Raw genomic sequence first — 15722 nt, forward strand, 5'->3', positions numbered from 1 at the left:
CTTTTTTTAAACTTCGTCCTTGTACAAAGTTGTCATCAAAGCCACATTTACCTGGTTGCTGACAAAGTAGTTGGAGAACATCTAAGGGGAAAATTCTAAATTTGTAGGAGATGAATTCATCAGCACTGTTTTTTTTCAGGAACCTTGAAGAAGAAGGTCTTTGTGAAGAAACACACTCACACTAAAACTCACAAATAATAGTAACGTTTATTTTATTAAAAAAAGAATCTGGCAACTGCCTTTCTTTATAACTAACCTAAATCCAGTCCTCATATAAACTATACTCATCAGTATCCTCTGGGAAAGTCTGATTGGTAATTCTGGACATGCAAAGGCACCGAATTACAAGCTTTATCGCTCGAGAACTAATGATGAAAAACATGCACATATTCTATTCTTCTGAAAAGTCTGTATCAAATGAGAGTAAATATAGTTTGAATTAATGGGGCTTTTTCTTAACCATTTGCTGGGTTCCTGTAAATAACAAACACTTGTGATGGTAAAGGATTTGAGCCAATGATGCAGAGGTCATTGCCCTTTTAGTGACAAGTCAAATGCTATGAGGGAAGTGCCAAACTGAATAAATATGCTGGATAAACAAGCTGCTGGTTTTTTTCTGTAATTCAGGAAGTTCTGCTGCAGGCCCCTATTGTTTTAGTGGATGCTAATATTAATATTATTCAGAGGAAATCTTCCTTCCCATGCATTAAAATGAAATGTAGTCTGGTAGATTTCATAACATAGCTCAAAAATACAATTTCTGGCAGTATTTTGAATCATATCCCAATGTAAGCTATTGAATGGAAATAGAGCTATCAGAGCATGACTTGTTATTGTGCCGTGTGGATTAGAGACACGCAACTTCAAGATTTAATAATAGTTATGGTCCAGACAGTTCCGTTGATGGATTCTCCTGTATTTCTGATTTGTCTCCCTTCTTTCATCTTCTTCTTCTTCTTCTTCTTCTTCCTCAAAACCCCAGTCCCTGGCTCACTGCTGCGGCTATAATTTAAATTAGTTTTGCCCAAACAAACACAACGGTTTGATACGACAGCTGCAGAGTTTCACCATGGATTCAGAGATAACGCCTTGGGGGGATCACATCAGCCTAAAGTGCTGTGTTGTTTCTCGGCTGACAGGTATCATGAGCTGCGATTGCTACCTTGAAGGCCATGTTGAAACTGATTTGCCAGCAGGTGGTGTCAGCTGGTGCTGCTGCAGGTCATGGTGAAGTGCATTGAGGAAAACATGTGATTAGAGCCGAGAGCGGCTGCAGATGAGCTGGTTGACCTTTCTGCACCTATGGTGGGAGGTGCTTGGTAACCAGGGTGATGCTCACGTTCACCTCTCGCACTTTGGCCTCCGGAGAAAAGCTTCATAGAGCAGCTCTGCATAAAGATCTTCTTCTTCTGCTGTTTGAGAGATTCTGTCCAAACCTTCCTGCCACAACAGATCCACACTGAGACTCTGAGACACATATCACAGTATGTTATATATTTATACATATATATATACTCACAGGCCATAGCTGTGCTTTGTATAGTTATTCTCTAGTAAAACTTTTGAAGTTTGAATGTTTATTGTCATCCGTTCCCCCCAGATCAAGGCAGACTGGTGAGTCATGTTTTAATTGGTTTAGCAGCTGCTTGTTCCTTAATTTTCATTTAATTTGATCTTTTCTTGAATACATTCTGAATGTTAAAATATGCTTAATTAGCGAGGAGAGGTTTAAATACGCTTGTCAGCAGGTAGGGGAAGTGTTTTAATGGCATTTCTATCATAAAATACTTGAGGGAGACGTTTCTATTCATTAACAGAGCCGCTGGTATGTTAGCATTCTGATTGCGGTCAGCTGCGTTTTAACAGAGGGCAGAAGTTCAAAGATGGAGCCAGTGTGTGATGTTGCCCAATGCGAGCTGTATTGCATATATTCATTACTGGGCCCTGACGCACAGTAGTGCTATATCGTGGATAAGTTCTGGTAATGGAAGATACAGTATCTATTGGTCAGACAGTAGATTCTCCCACACAATAACCATTTGTGTATCAATTACTCACTTTGTTTCTTGAAGAAAACTTTGTTTTCCTTGCATGCCTCCATGGCAAATGGGAAACACAAAATAAAGATAAGTCTTGATGAATCGAAATAAATGGGGGCCATGAACAACACCAGAGCTATACCAAAACATCTGTTGACAAACTCTCACTCAACTTATGCAGTATTCATCCAAGTCTAATCGATCCAGTCATATGCTGGGTACTTCCCAAACAAATGCATCTCAATATCAATATCCATTCTCCCTTCGCCGTGGAGGCGTGCGAGGATAACAAAGTTTTCTTCGAGGAGAGTAATTGTTATACAAATGGTCCCTTTGTGAGTGAAGCATTCCTCTCAGGTAGGATTTAGAATCAGCTCCCCTTCAAACAGCAGATGATAAACAGCGCTAATGCTGCATTCACACGGAATCAGATGGTAGACGACCGACAGAACACACGTGGCGATATGTTGCTATGGTAATGGCATGAAATATATTAAATAAAATGATTCCGTGTCCTATTTTATGCAGTTATTCTAGCAATGCATGTAACTTTAAAATGCAGCTTTCTGATAATATTTTATTGCAAACTTAAACAGCTTCCTCCGGTGTGAGGGAGTTACGTAACATTGCCGTTATTCTCCGCGGGCCTCGCCTTATTTTGAAATCCTGCTCTCATCCACTAATATGAAATCCCATTTGCCGTCTACTATCTGCCGGATTTCATGTGAATGCAGCATAAACCAAACCATTTGATCCAACCATGTCTTAATTAACTCGGGTCTCACCCACAGCACTGTAAGCGAGCAAAATGTTTTGATTCCAATTTCAATCCAATTACGTTTTGATCTGTCTCCCCAATAACACGCCGATACTCTCTTTTATCTTCACTGCAACGATAATTAATCGACAAACCACCAGCCTGATGGGAATAATGGGTGCCTGGGAAGAATCAATACTACAACGCAGTCCCCCCCGTGAATCATACAGCTTTTCATCAGCGAGGGGTAACGGAGCTCAGCCTCAATTTACACCGCTGGTTCACGTGCGCGTCTGTCTAGCGACTGTGTTGAAGACGACTAAAAGAACAAGTGATGCCTTCCTGGCTCTCAGGAGGGAGTGTGAGGATTGAGAAGGATTGTCACAGCTGAAGTGCATGTTTATAGATCAGCTCTGACTGAGTGCTCCTTTCGAAAAAGGCCCTTCACTACCCAATCGATGAGGCGATTATGTCATTGTTACCTTCCACTTGATTATGGAACAGTGTGAGCCGAACACACATCCTCCCGGCTATATATTTCTTGTAAACTGCTGTGTGAGTGTATGTGTTAATTTGTCCTTGGATGTTTCCTTGTCGGCCCCGTTAACGGCCTGTCATCTGCGCTGAGACAGTAGAGAACAAATATTTACCGTGATGAACACAGACAGCTCATTAGATGCGTCACTTCAAAAGGAGCACGGTGGAAATAAATCGCCACTTGTGACATAAAGGTGTGTGTGTGTGTGTGTGTGTGTGTGTGTGTGTGTGTTACCTGTTACAGTCGACGTGCAGCAGTAGGTGGGTGGCGCTGATGGTGAGGGCGATCTTGTGCCACTGGCCGTCAGCGAGGCGGTAGGGGAAGGACTCGGAGCGCGGTTTGCCTTTGAAGCGGTAGTGGTAGCGGATCTCCTCTCTCACCCCGCTGCTCTCCAGCTCAAAGTAACTGCAGAGGAAAAGAGGAGGTCAGAGAGGGAGAGAGACCTTTACCGGACAAGGTCTCTGGTCAGGGTGGAGGAATATCTAAACTGGTGGAAAACAGTCAGCACTACATCCACGAGGTCTTGTACAAAGCAGGTTAGTGAATTATATTGGATGGAAGATGTACAACATGTTTCAACTGGCTCACATGGAAAAACAGGCCTGTCTGGTGCCTTGTATATGGAGAGACATCAGACATCAGAGATTTGGTGCAATGTAGTGTTGTCCTGATACCATAACTACCTAAAGTATCTCAATACGGATACTGAAACAATACCATAGAATTAACCTTTGCATAAAAAAGAAAATGTAAAACAAAAAGAAAAATGTTTTCAACATAAGCTCAATTTCAAACAAGCAATCTGATGATGTCATCTGATGATTTGAAACTGGCATATTCTAGTATTTTCATTCATTTTCATTCATTTTAAACTAAATATTTACCTACATGACACATTAAAACTCTGCTGAAGACTTCACTAATGACATTATATGGGCTATATGTTATTAAGCTCTTAGTGAAAAATGTATTTACAACATGAGCAAATGTCTAAAAACCCGATAGCCCACCATCAAAATGTAAGTGAACCAGTCGGACCATATTTGGACACACAGTTGCCCTACAGAAGAGATCAGCAGGTCATTCGGATTCCAAAAATGTCTACAAAAGTTATAATTGAGGGCAAATTGTGACCGGATTGGACAAAACATTGGTATCCCCAAACTGTAAATACTGATAACAAATCTCATAAATCGGAGCCAGACTTTTGGACGGACTATACAGCCAAAATACCCAACCTCATGCTTTGCGGAAGAAAAACATATTTACACAAAAGAAATTGTCATTAAACTGAAAATTAAATATCATTCAATCTTGCAGAGAACATCATTCCAGCTATGGTCCATGAGAAACCACAGTCATATAGACTACAATGATTTAATGATATATTTATTTTTAAAAAAAACACTCATCCTGACCCCTGAACACACACACGGTTAGTTCACTGTCCAGCTAACAAACAATAGCAATGTGTGTTTACGTGACAGTGAATTATACGTTTTATCAAACAGCTACTAAGATGATTGCTCAGTGTCAGCTTTGTGTGAAAAGATGAATGACAGCTTGTCGAACCAAAAAGAAAAAAAAGAAAGATATTTCTGTCTCAGCTTCACTGAGTGCTTGAAGTGAGCTGCTGCTCACTGGCACACAGTACCAGCACTCCTAACAAGCGGCTGGTACTCTGTTCTACCCTCTCCATGTCAAGTTCTCGGTCATTATCGGCCATACGAACATATCACAGGGGAGGCACGGGGGAGGAAGTGGGAGAACAAGGGTTCATTACATTTTTGGTCAAATATTAATGAAGTATGATAAATGAAACTCCCGTCAAATGTTTTCTGAACCTGCTCTTTGGATTTAGTATGATTTTACAAGGTCAATATTTCAAGAGGAATCAAATGCTCCGATGACTGCTGTGTTATGTGTAAATAATAAAATAATTGTCTCATAGCTTTTTGGGCGTCATCTACAGTAATGATAATGGTCCAAAATGATGTGGATTTGCATAGTCAAAACCCTTGAAGTCTTCTACTTCTTGAAAAAGGACAGTACTGGTATTTTCCACTTCAAGGACATGGTTTCACCTCCCCCCCTCACTTGGTGGTGTGATGCAGGCGTTGGACCTGCAGCTCGTCTCAGCACCACGTGCGCTCTGCACTCCGCCCTCATCAGCCACCTAAATTAAGAGCCAGCCCGCTAGAGGCAGCGGCAGCCCGAGAGCCGCGGGCAGCCAGTCGTGACATTTCAGCTTCCCTGCGGCTGAGAATGACCCCGACACTGGAAGCCCCTGGCCCCTCACACACATTCACACGCTAAGAGCAGTGCATGTGACACAGCTCCCCGATACATAACCCAAAGCTAGCCTATTCCAATGTATTCAGACACAAAAACGCACAGGCTCACACACATACACACAGGGATCAAGCCCATCCAATACCAAAGCTCAACAGCTCTCATGCATATTTATGGAAAGGGAGAGTAGACCCACCAGAGAATATCAATGGAGGCTGAGAGGAGGCAGATTTTTCCAACTTTCTGTTTGGAAAATGAATGAAACTAAGAAGAACTCAAAACAAACAAAACACTAAATGCAATTTAGGATGAGATGTTGAGATATAAAGCTCACACCGACCAGGTACACATTTGAATTGATGGCCTTTGCGACATGAAGTGATGATGTAAGCACTACAGTGCAGCCTCTGAATATGAGACGTTTCTATCTGATAACATTGTGTTCACCACAGTAATCGCTGTGATCTGTGAATGCGAGTCCAATGGGGAAACAAGCAGATGAACATTTAGACAGTTGCTGTAAACAAGCCAAGCAACAGATTATCTAAACCCCTTAATTAAAACCAAGTGTTGCTTTTAATCCCTCACTGCACAGAGAAACTGTGCCCACTTAACTACGGCAAGCACAGTAGGTCATAGTTGAAGAAGTTGTTTAGAATTTAAGCTTATATATATTTTTTTTTATAAATATATATATATATATATATATATATACACACACACACGTTTTACAAGAGAAATATGTTATATGGCATATGTAATGTAATTCCTCATATTTGAAAACAAGATTTTCACGTTTAATTGTTTTCATAAGCTCCGAATCCCTGTATGTATGTACGTTAATAGAAGCAGTAGCCATGTCTCCTACCTAACGGAAATTAATATTTATAAATGAATTGCTGTAACCAAGAAAAGAAATTAGGGGAGAGGGGCTCAGATAACTGAGTTCAAACCTTTCCACAGAGCTAATGATGGCCCATCAGCCCCCCACACAGAAGGCTGTGTTATTACTAAAACAATTATCACACAGTAGATTAACTGGCAACACAGGGAAGTGTTTTTCTACAACATTAAATTGCGTTTGCATGCGTCAAGCTTTGGCCGCTCGCTTACTCACACTTGTATGTGTGTATGTGTGAGAAAGTGAGAGAGTGAGAGAGAGAGAGAGGGGGGGGGGGGGCTGGCCAGCTCGTCCGTCTCTGTGCAGCATGTCATCACTCTGAAATTAAATGAATACATCACTCTGTGGCTGCGCCGGGCACAGAAGCCGACAGCTCGTCTGGACCGTGCTGCAGGAGACGGAGACGCTCAGACTTGTCAGCTGGAGAGGAGTCATTTGCCTCGAAACGAGGAGTAAAGTGAACACGAGAGCTCTCCAGCTTCGCCTCTTCCACTGATGGGAGCCTCCTCGGGGCTTCGAGAGGCCTGAAATCACTGGACGAGCAGAAACACCGTTATCCTGATTTGACTCATGAAATAATCATCAAAGGCATTAACTCCACCTCACAGCGAGCGTTTACTTTATGAAGCATTTAGTGGTAGCTATTGTAACCCCCCTTCCATTACAGCACATTTAATGAAGGGGAATAATGTATTGGCATGCAGTCCATTTGTAACAAATTGTGTTGCCCGACGGACACTAAATAAATGACATATCTGTTTCTGTGCGGAAAATAAAAACAATGGGCCTCATCACCATTTTAAAGGCTTTCTTTTCACTGCTGATCCTTTCACAACCAAGCTATTTTTTTTCTTACTAATGGCCATAGCGTGGATCTAACGGACCCCTAATGTAAGCATCCACGGCTTTCACAGAACACAAAAATGCATGTTAGCATATCAAAGACAACAGAAAGTGTTGGCTCTGCAGTGGTAGAGAGAGACTCCTCCATGATTAGAATGCGATAGGAAACTGTGCTACTGCCGCCGCACTGGAAACAGTCTGTGAATGAGCACAAAGCAACAAAGAGGTGTCAAAATGTGACGGATTTAACCAAATAATTGCGAGTAAACAATGAACAGCAGACAATAGACGATGGGACATTGAGGGCTGAAAAGGACACACTGCTTGTGTCCTCCAAATTTGGACAAGAACTGCTGCACTTTCTGAGCCGCACTGGGAGAATCCTTTGAAAAGCAAGAGGCTTTGTTGGCCAATTACGATGCATTCGGTCTAAGAATATGGACTTGAGAGGCGAGAGCCCCTGAACTGGGACACAGCTTTATTCCTTTCTCATTTCTAGTAAACCAAACCACAATTGTCAAAGAAAAGAAAATGCAAAGAAACACTTTGTGATGCAATTGTTTCCCCTTTTTTTTGTTGTTGCAAGAATGTCTACATATTAAATATCACTGTCATATCTCTGTTCTGGCTCCACAGTGGTGGAATGAATGTAATTTAATATTGTAAAGGGAAATATTTAGGGGGAAGATTTTGCAGGTGTAAAAGGGGATTTTCTGCATCACGACAGTAGCAAAATCTGAATAGACACACCTGGATATGATTTTTTATTATCCACAAAGTCAAGCGCTTACATACCAGTGTCAACTACTACGAAGCTCCAGGTGACATGAGAACAGAATAAAAGATATTGTTAATGTTTACTACTGCAAGTGCAGACATTTGTCTTCGGAGTGTGCAGAGAGAAGCGGAAAAAAAGGGCTGGCACTAACTTTATCTAAAGTAAACCAAAATAGAACAAGAACCACAAGGTGATCTCATCCCTACTCGTGATATGTTGCCGCTTGGGCAAGAGCCTCGAGCATCACTATGACGTCGGCCTTTTGCATAGTATCTTGCAGCATTTGGGTTTAGGTAACGAAACCACTTAGTTAGGGCTAGAAAATAAACATCATGGTTTGGCTTAAAATAAGTTAGCTTGCAACGTAACTTAAGCCACAGACCTAACGCCATGTGACTCAATGGCGTATTATCCAAAGTAATTGGGAAACTATTTCTGGAAAGAGATGTGGCTATTACATTTTTCTAGTGTTATTCTATTCACCTCTATCATATCTTATTGTTAGGGGGGGAATCTCAAAATCACTCTGGTCAATGTACAACCACCGAAGTGCCTGTTTGTGTCACTACCAGGCTCAGATTGTGTCAACATCCTAAATAAAACCCGACAGAGAAATAAAACAGGTCTTTCTGCAAACTTTCGCTTGATTCGATCGTTTGTTGTGTGTCTCGCTCAAGAAGAAGTGTGGTTCTGAAACCTCGTGCGGCATCCATATTGCCGAAATCAGCTAAATATTCAGCCATGACATGGAAAGTCTTTTTGATAACACCAAGGCCGCTTTCTCTCCATCGATACAACAAACTTTGACAACACCGTTTTTCTTCCGGAAACAAGTCACATGACACAATAACAAACAGACCTGATCAGGTGAAATGTTATATTTCTCTGTCGGATCCTTTACATAACACAAGCACTTTTAGCAGACAGCATTGGCGGTGCCGAATTGCCCCGAGCGCATGCCGCTCACAGTATTATAAATGTGCTGAGAGCAGGAGTTATGGCGATTCAAACTGCTGAGTAATAAATAAACAGGCACAGTGTCGGGGTCGCAGGCTGTGGCTCCTGATATGGAGATTGTGGGCTGTGGAAGGGTCTGGGGAGTGCGGTGACAGCTCTGGGAAGAAGCTGTAGAGGTGACAAGTGGTCTTCATCAAAACGCACTGGTGTCATCTGTGAGAGAAAAGTTTTTTCGAAATGAATGGCTGCCCCAAGAGTGCTGGGTTGGCTGTATATCATCCTGTCCTTTTTTCTTAACCCAGCGGTGTCATGCTGCGTTTTTTATGGAGGGCAGCTGACAGCCAATTATCTGCTCAATAGGGAGGTCAACACTCTGGAGCTTGTCCGTGGAATGGGAGGAGGAGGTGGTGGTAGACCAGAAACGACGATGTGGGGGAAAACTGGCACCGATGCCTTCAGTAAGTGACCTGAAAAATGGGACCAGGATTGGTTGTGAGGCATTCTGCTTCAGTCGTCACATGAAGACCACCCTTGATGGAGTTTCTGGATTCAGCAGATTGTCTCATCACACCGGAGGGTGATGGCAGAGAGGTGTAAAGTCAAGGTATAGAGATCAATGGGATGTGGTGAACGGCAGCAAATGAACTTGTGTTTTCCCAGTGAGTGAGAACACACTGTGTGTTCAGTGCGGCGTAATTAGCTGCAGGGCATGGTGCGAGGCAGACCGCCTGGGGTTCCTCGCAGTGAGGTCCATCAGGGCAGTGATGCCATGAGGTTTACACAGTTGATGGGACAGGCCAGAGAAGGAGGAACCACAGGGTGCAGAAGAGTAAACAAACAATCCAAGACACAGCTCAGGAATAACTCTAGATTGTGTAAAGTCCGTGAGCAAGCTAACTCGCTTACTTGGAATAAAACAAGTTTGTGAATCAGTAATCACCACGGTCCGAGTTGCAGTGCTCTTTAATGACCACGCGAGCTCGCTTCATGAAAACTCTCATGAGACACCGGTGGTGGAAGAAGTATTCAGATCCTTTATCTCCGTAAAAGAAGCTATACCACACTGCGAAAATACTTACTTAAGGTATAAGTCCTGCATTGAAATTATTTACTCAAGAAAAAGTGTGCATTATCAGAAACAAATTACTTAAAACGGTAGAATGACAAAGACTTTCCTAACAAAAAAATGTAGACTCATTCAAAAATAATCTCTCTCAGTCATCACTTATGTGTGTGGCGGTATTCTGCCTGTACAATAAAAAATAAAACAATAACAAAACCCGATTTAAAGTACATCTAAAGACTATAGTATAGTGCATTTCAGTTTAGAATTTGAGATTTCTTATATTTGAGGAATCAAACTGAAAAACAGGCAGTGGATCCCATTGTTGAAAGATACTTTTGTGGTTTCAGAGGGGCTTTTCTTTTGGCCAGAGAGCTTTTTTGTGCTTCATCCTTTCTGGAGGAAAAGGGGCAGCCAAGGTGATGAAAGTGTCTGGGGTCTGAATACTGTTGGACAGGTGAGGGAGGTCTGGTAGTCTCAGGGGTGAGGAGGCTCAGGAGGATCCTGTCATTCAAACTAACAACAAACACAGTGGAGGGGCAGTGGGAGGCAGGGTGAGGGTAAGATTGCCTTTTTGAGCCTCTGTGTGAGTAATTTATTTTCCTGTGGGTTCAATGTTCTTCAGACGTCCTTCTTATATGCGTCTTCAGCAGAGCTTCTCTGCCCCATGATGTGTTTTTAGTTTTTGAGGGCAACTTCCAAAAAAATGGAGGAAGCAACTGACAGACCAAATGTCAATGTAATTTTTTAAAGCTCCACCAATTAATATTTTTCATGTCAACAACAAATAATTATGTAATCGGACCCTGGACCTACAACCGATAGATAATTGAGAATTATTCCATTTTGAAGGAGCGCTTCTATTTTAACCAACGCAGCTTTTCTAGCCTTTACGGCACTCGTTCAGCGGTCCAGCAAACACGCCGATCAATTGCAATGCGTCGTAAATGAAAACGCGTGATGCTACTCAGCCAATCAAATATGTGTATTCCGATAAGCATCGCGGTTTGCGTGAGATACACACACACACACAATGAGAGAGGGGAGAGAGAATGAATAGTCAGAGGAGTATGTGAGTCAGAGCAGTTATCTCACATAATTTGAAATAACTTCTCCAAAAAGAGAAGAATGGACGAGCCCAGAGAGACCAGAGCCTTTAACCAAGAATCGACAGACTCTTAAATGTTGATTCTTCCCACTGGCAGTTCAAACCAGTATGTCTCATATGTTCAGAGACGGTGGAGATTATTAAAAGCAGGAATGATAAGCGCCACTGCGAGACAAAGCACACATCTTTTGAGCAAACGTACCCACTCACATCCAGAATGAAGTCACAGAAGATAAAAATATCTAAGAGCTCAATATGATCAGAATGCTAACACATTAATTCACGCACCAACAATGATGTTAACGGAGACAAATAGAGCTGAAACAAGTGGTTTAATAACCACAGATAAAGTCCCTGCACACACATTTCTCTTTTTAGAAGATGAGAATATAATATTGTGACTTTTTGGGTGACATAACTTCACACATGAATGAACTGAATCTAAAGCTGCAGGGTAAGGACAAGTCAGTTAAATAAATATTTCGGAAACTAAGCACTTTATTTCAAGATAAACATTTTTCAAAAGCTTTTAATCCAAAATGCAGTTCTTATTTCACTTGAAATGAGAGATTTATTTATCATTAGAGTATGTATTACTTATAATGCATCCAGTTCAATTTGAAAATACATTTTGTTGAGCTATTATTCAATTGAACTTTCTTTATTATATTTGAGTCAGTTGTTGACGACATACAGACGTTGATAGAACTGCTGGGCTACTTCAATATATATATGGGACTAAATCATAGCGGAAGTTAGACATTACCGTGATGTTACAGACCTTACATCACGCATCACTTAGCATTAGTTAGCTGTAATTCTGGGTAAGAAGTACAAAAGTCTACTTTGGTCAGCCTATGTTAGTTTAAATTCAGGAGAAGACTCTGAGGAGCAGAGGGAATTATTGTTAGTCAGCATTTGTACCGTACCGCATCCTTTTTCTGAGAGCAAATACCACTGAAGAAGAATCCAGGGAGTGAAGTGTAGACACTGGTGTCTGTCTGAGGTGAGAGGGTGCAGCTCATCCCTCACCCCTTCACCCCTTCACCACGAGGGAGATCAGGAGTTCAGGATCGAGGCCAGCAGGATTTCCTGTCTCATAACATTCACACACAAACCCGTTCTGATGTCAAAACACATTTTATAAAATTCTACCGATCAAGTTTTAGCATAAAATAAACAGACAGAGAGAGCAGAGATTCACCATGGCAGCCCCAGAACAGCACCAACAACACTTTCATTTTTTTTTCATTTTAAGAATTTTCAGATCATCTGCCAAGGAATAACAAACAAATCAAATTGCCTTTAAAAAATGATTAGTATTACTATCGTAGTAGTATTTCTTAGCAATATGTCATCCCAGCTGTTTTCAGATGCTGTGTATATTTTTATTAGATGAACAAAATGGCTTTTAAACCCGGACTGATGCAATCCAAACCCACAAAAAGGAGACCTGTTTATCATGATGACACTTCATTTGCCAGGATTGCAGACATTTAGGAATGCCAAAGTGTAGTAAACTTCTGCAGATGTACAACAGATTTAGCAAATCTACTTACTGGTCCAACTTATAATCAATAATACTAATAAACTTGATTACTGAAAGATTGTTGAAAGTAAAAACTCACTAAAAAGGTAGCAAACACGTGATTTACTTCAGTAGAAAAGGGGCGATTTCCATAGAAGTCAATACAACTTACAGAACTGTAATTTGCAAAAAGGTAGCAGCACTGAGTGCAATGCTGCTAGGCAGCGGTCCAGTCAGCAAGCGAGCAAGAATACGTCCTGCTCCCTCTTTGTGGTTGTGTCCATGGATGAATAAGAGAACTGGATACAGAGGTTGCAGAGGTTTCTTATGGAAGTTGCTCAGTGGCCCATTTTTACTACTTTACACCCATCTGTAGGGGGCGCTAGTGATAACACGGCTGAGTGCATCGCCGACCCCCAGTCGCTACTTAGCGTCACAGTTGGGCTAACGGAAATACAAGTACGCGCAGTGCTGACCCTCGCCTCTTCTCAGACGCTGCTAAGCGGGCAGACAGCTTGTTGAGTTTAATTTCGTTTTTGGCAAGATTGTAAAAAAGTGTATTATATGATGACTTTGAGCCGATTACTTGCATACACCGCCGCTTGTTTCTGAGTTTGAATGAAGAGTGTTAGACAACGCTTTACAGCCAAAGGTTGTTTTCATTCATCAAACATTCAAGCTTAGTGCACCTTTGTTTTTATATTGGACACTTTTGTACAAAGCAATGTACAAATGAGGTACAATCCGAGCCAGGATCAGCATCGCTGTAAGATAGACATTTAAAAGTTAGTTCTGACTGTTAAAACTTCATGATTTAACTACCAAAGGCATTATTTCTTATATGTGTGTGTGTTTGACTGATTGATTAGTTTTAGTAACATTTTAAACCCCCTCTACTCCATCTCTGTGTGTTTTCAACTCCCTGCTCATGTTGCCTTCAGCTCAGCATGTTTCCATAAAAGAGAAGAACCTGTAAGCGCTCATGAACTGAGGCAATGAGGGAGAGAGAGAGAGAGAGACCTGTAGAGTGGCAAAGGGCAGGCAGATGAACAGAGCATCTGGAGGAGCTGGCTGAGCATCTTTGGTGTTTAAGTGTTCAGGTGGGAAGAGCGCTGGAGAGAGACTGGGCTTTGAGCTAGTTCATCACAGAGCTTCTGCCACTTGCTGACAATGAGAGCGTTACTGGGACTCAACAAAAACTGCTGGCTAGGCAGAAAGAGGCTACTTTTGTTCTATTCAGCTTAGTGGAGCATCAATAAAAACCTTCTCTCCCGTTCCCCAGTGCCGGGCACAAGAAGAAGAAAGAAAAGTTTCTCCTGCTTTTGCAGCGGCTACGCCGAAATGCTTTCATTCAAGACGTTTTCACTTTGAGGATGAGGAGAGCGCAGGATGAGAGAAAGGGAGGTTATTATCATATTGGGAAAGCGGAGCTGGAAGAGGAGGTGGGAGGAAAGAGAGGATGGTTCAATTGTGCTGAGAGAAAGACGAAGAAGTTAAAGAAGGGACAGAAGGAATGTATGATTGGATTTGGCGGAGTGATAGAACTAGCTGTCTGTTAGCTGACTGAATGGGAGGCTTGTGTTATAATGGGAAAGAATGGGCATTGGCCGAGAGCTCTAATAGGGCCTTCAGAGGGGATTCAGAGGTTCAGAACAAATCCTTGGTCACAATGGGGCACAGGTCTGCTCCGAGCCAGTCAAGCCTCCATCTCGCCAAATTTAATTACACTCGCAGTGTTGGAGCCTGACTCACACAACAGCTTGTCTCAAAACAACTTCAGCCTGCTGCGGCTTGTCTTGGCTGGAGTTGCATCCCTATTTCTACATGATCAGATATATACAATATTTGGAGGAAAAGGAAAAAGAGCCTTGAAAATCAAGTAACATACTTGGGGTTTATTCTGATTTAATTAAGAAATAAATGGTTAACTATTCAGTCTGTATTTTTATCTGTGAATGCTTCATTTTCTCTTTTACCCCTATGATGTCTGTCCATGCAGATTGTTTTAGGCTTATGTGTAGAGATGTTGAGATATCCACATTTAAAACGTCCGCCACCTCGACAGCGATGTTTCTTTCCACAGTCAGTATCCCGCTACTCTGGATAATCCACAGGCCTCACTGTGTAAAGACATTGTTATGCCACCACAAATCCCCTTAGGCAGGAGGTTTATGGTGGATGGATGGGTCAACAAACCTGACTTTGACTTGGAAGACAATTCTACACATCTCGTTACCCATACCAAAAGTAATCTGGTTTCTTTTAAGCATGACCGCAATTGTTCTCTTCTTGTGCCTTAATCTAACTAAAGCCTGTACACAGCGGAGGCAGATCACAAAGCAGTCATGAATCATTTTTATGACAGTATTGCCGGTATACACCTTACACATATACTGTATGCTCATATTGGTTATTTTTGGAAGCCAAGGACAAATCATATATTTTGTTGTTTTGTTTGGAGGATTTATTGCTCAAAACTAAATCAAAACAATGTGTGTATGGCTACATACCACTACGGCTGGTTGATAATTCAATATGATATTTATTATTTATTGGAATCATATCGCCATGAAAATGTATCAACATATAGTGACACAATTACGTTCTCTTTTTTTCCTCCACGTTACTCTTTTTACTATATTGAAGCTGATGTTTATGTTCTTACTGAAAGGAGATATACACAGTACTTTTAATTTGTCAAGTATTTAATTAACACATTAGTATACAAAAAAAGGCTTTACCATCTAGGCTATCTATTAAATATGATATATCGTGATATATATTGTTATCAAGATATGAAATGACCTATATCAGGAGAGAAGATTTAGGCCCTATGGCCCAGCTTTACATTCCACTCGGGGTAAATACCACAGGTGCAATTTCAGGGATTAAGGGAGCTCACTGAACCCGTAGAAATA

At 41.5% G+C, this 15722-nt stretch overlaps 1 protein-coding gene across 1 annotated transcript in view; it reads right to left on the minus strand.

Annotated features, from left to right (window-relative positions):
* Positions 1 to 15722, minus strand: part of LOC306699215 (protein kinase C-binding protein NELL1-like) — a gene marked incomplete at both ends in the record, with an annotated part of 218421 nt that overhangs the window by 169215 nt on the left and 33484 nt on the right. The window contains 1 exon segment of the mRNA XM_079163758.1: positions 3569 to 3739. Coding sequence (XP_079019884.1) covers positions 3569 to 3739 — 171 coding nt within the window.

The sequence above is a fragment of the Pholis gunnellus genome (genome assembly GCF_910591455.1).
Source record: "Pholis gunnellus genome assembly, chromosome: 1".
Taxonomy (NCBI): Eukaryota; Metazoa; Chordata; class Actinopteri; order Perciformes; family Pholidae; genus Pholis; species Pholis gunnellus.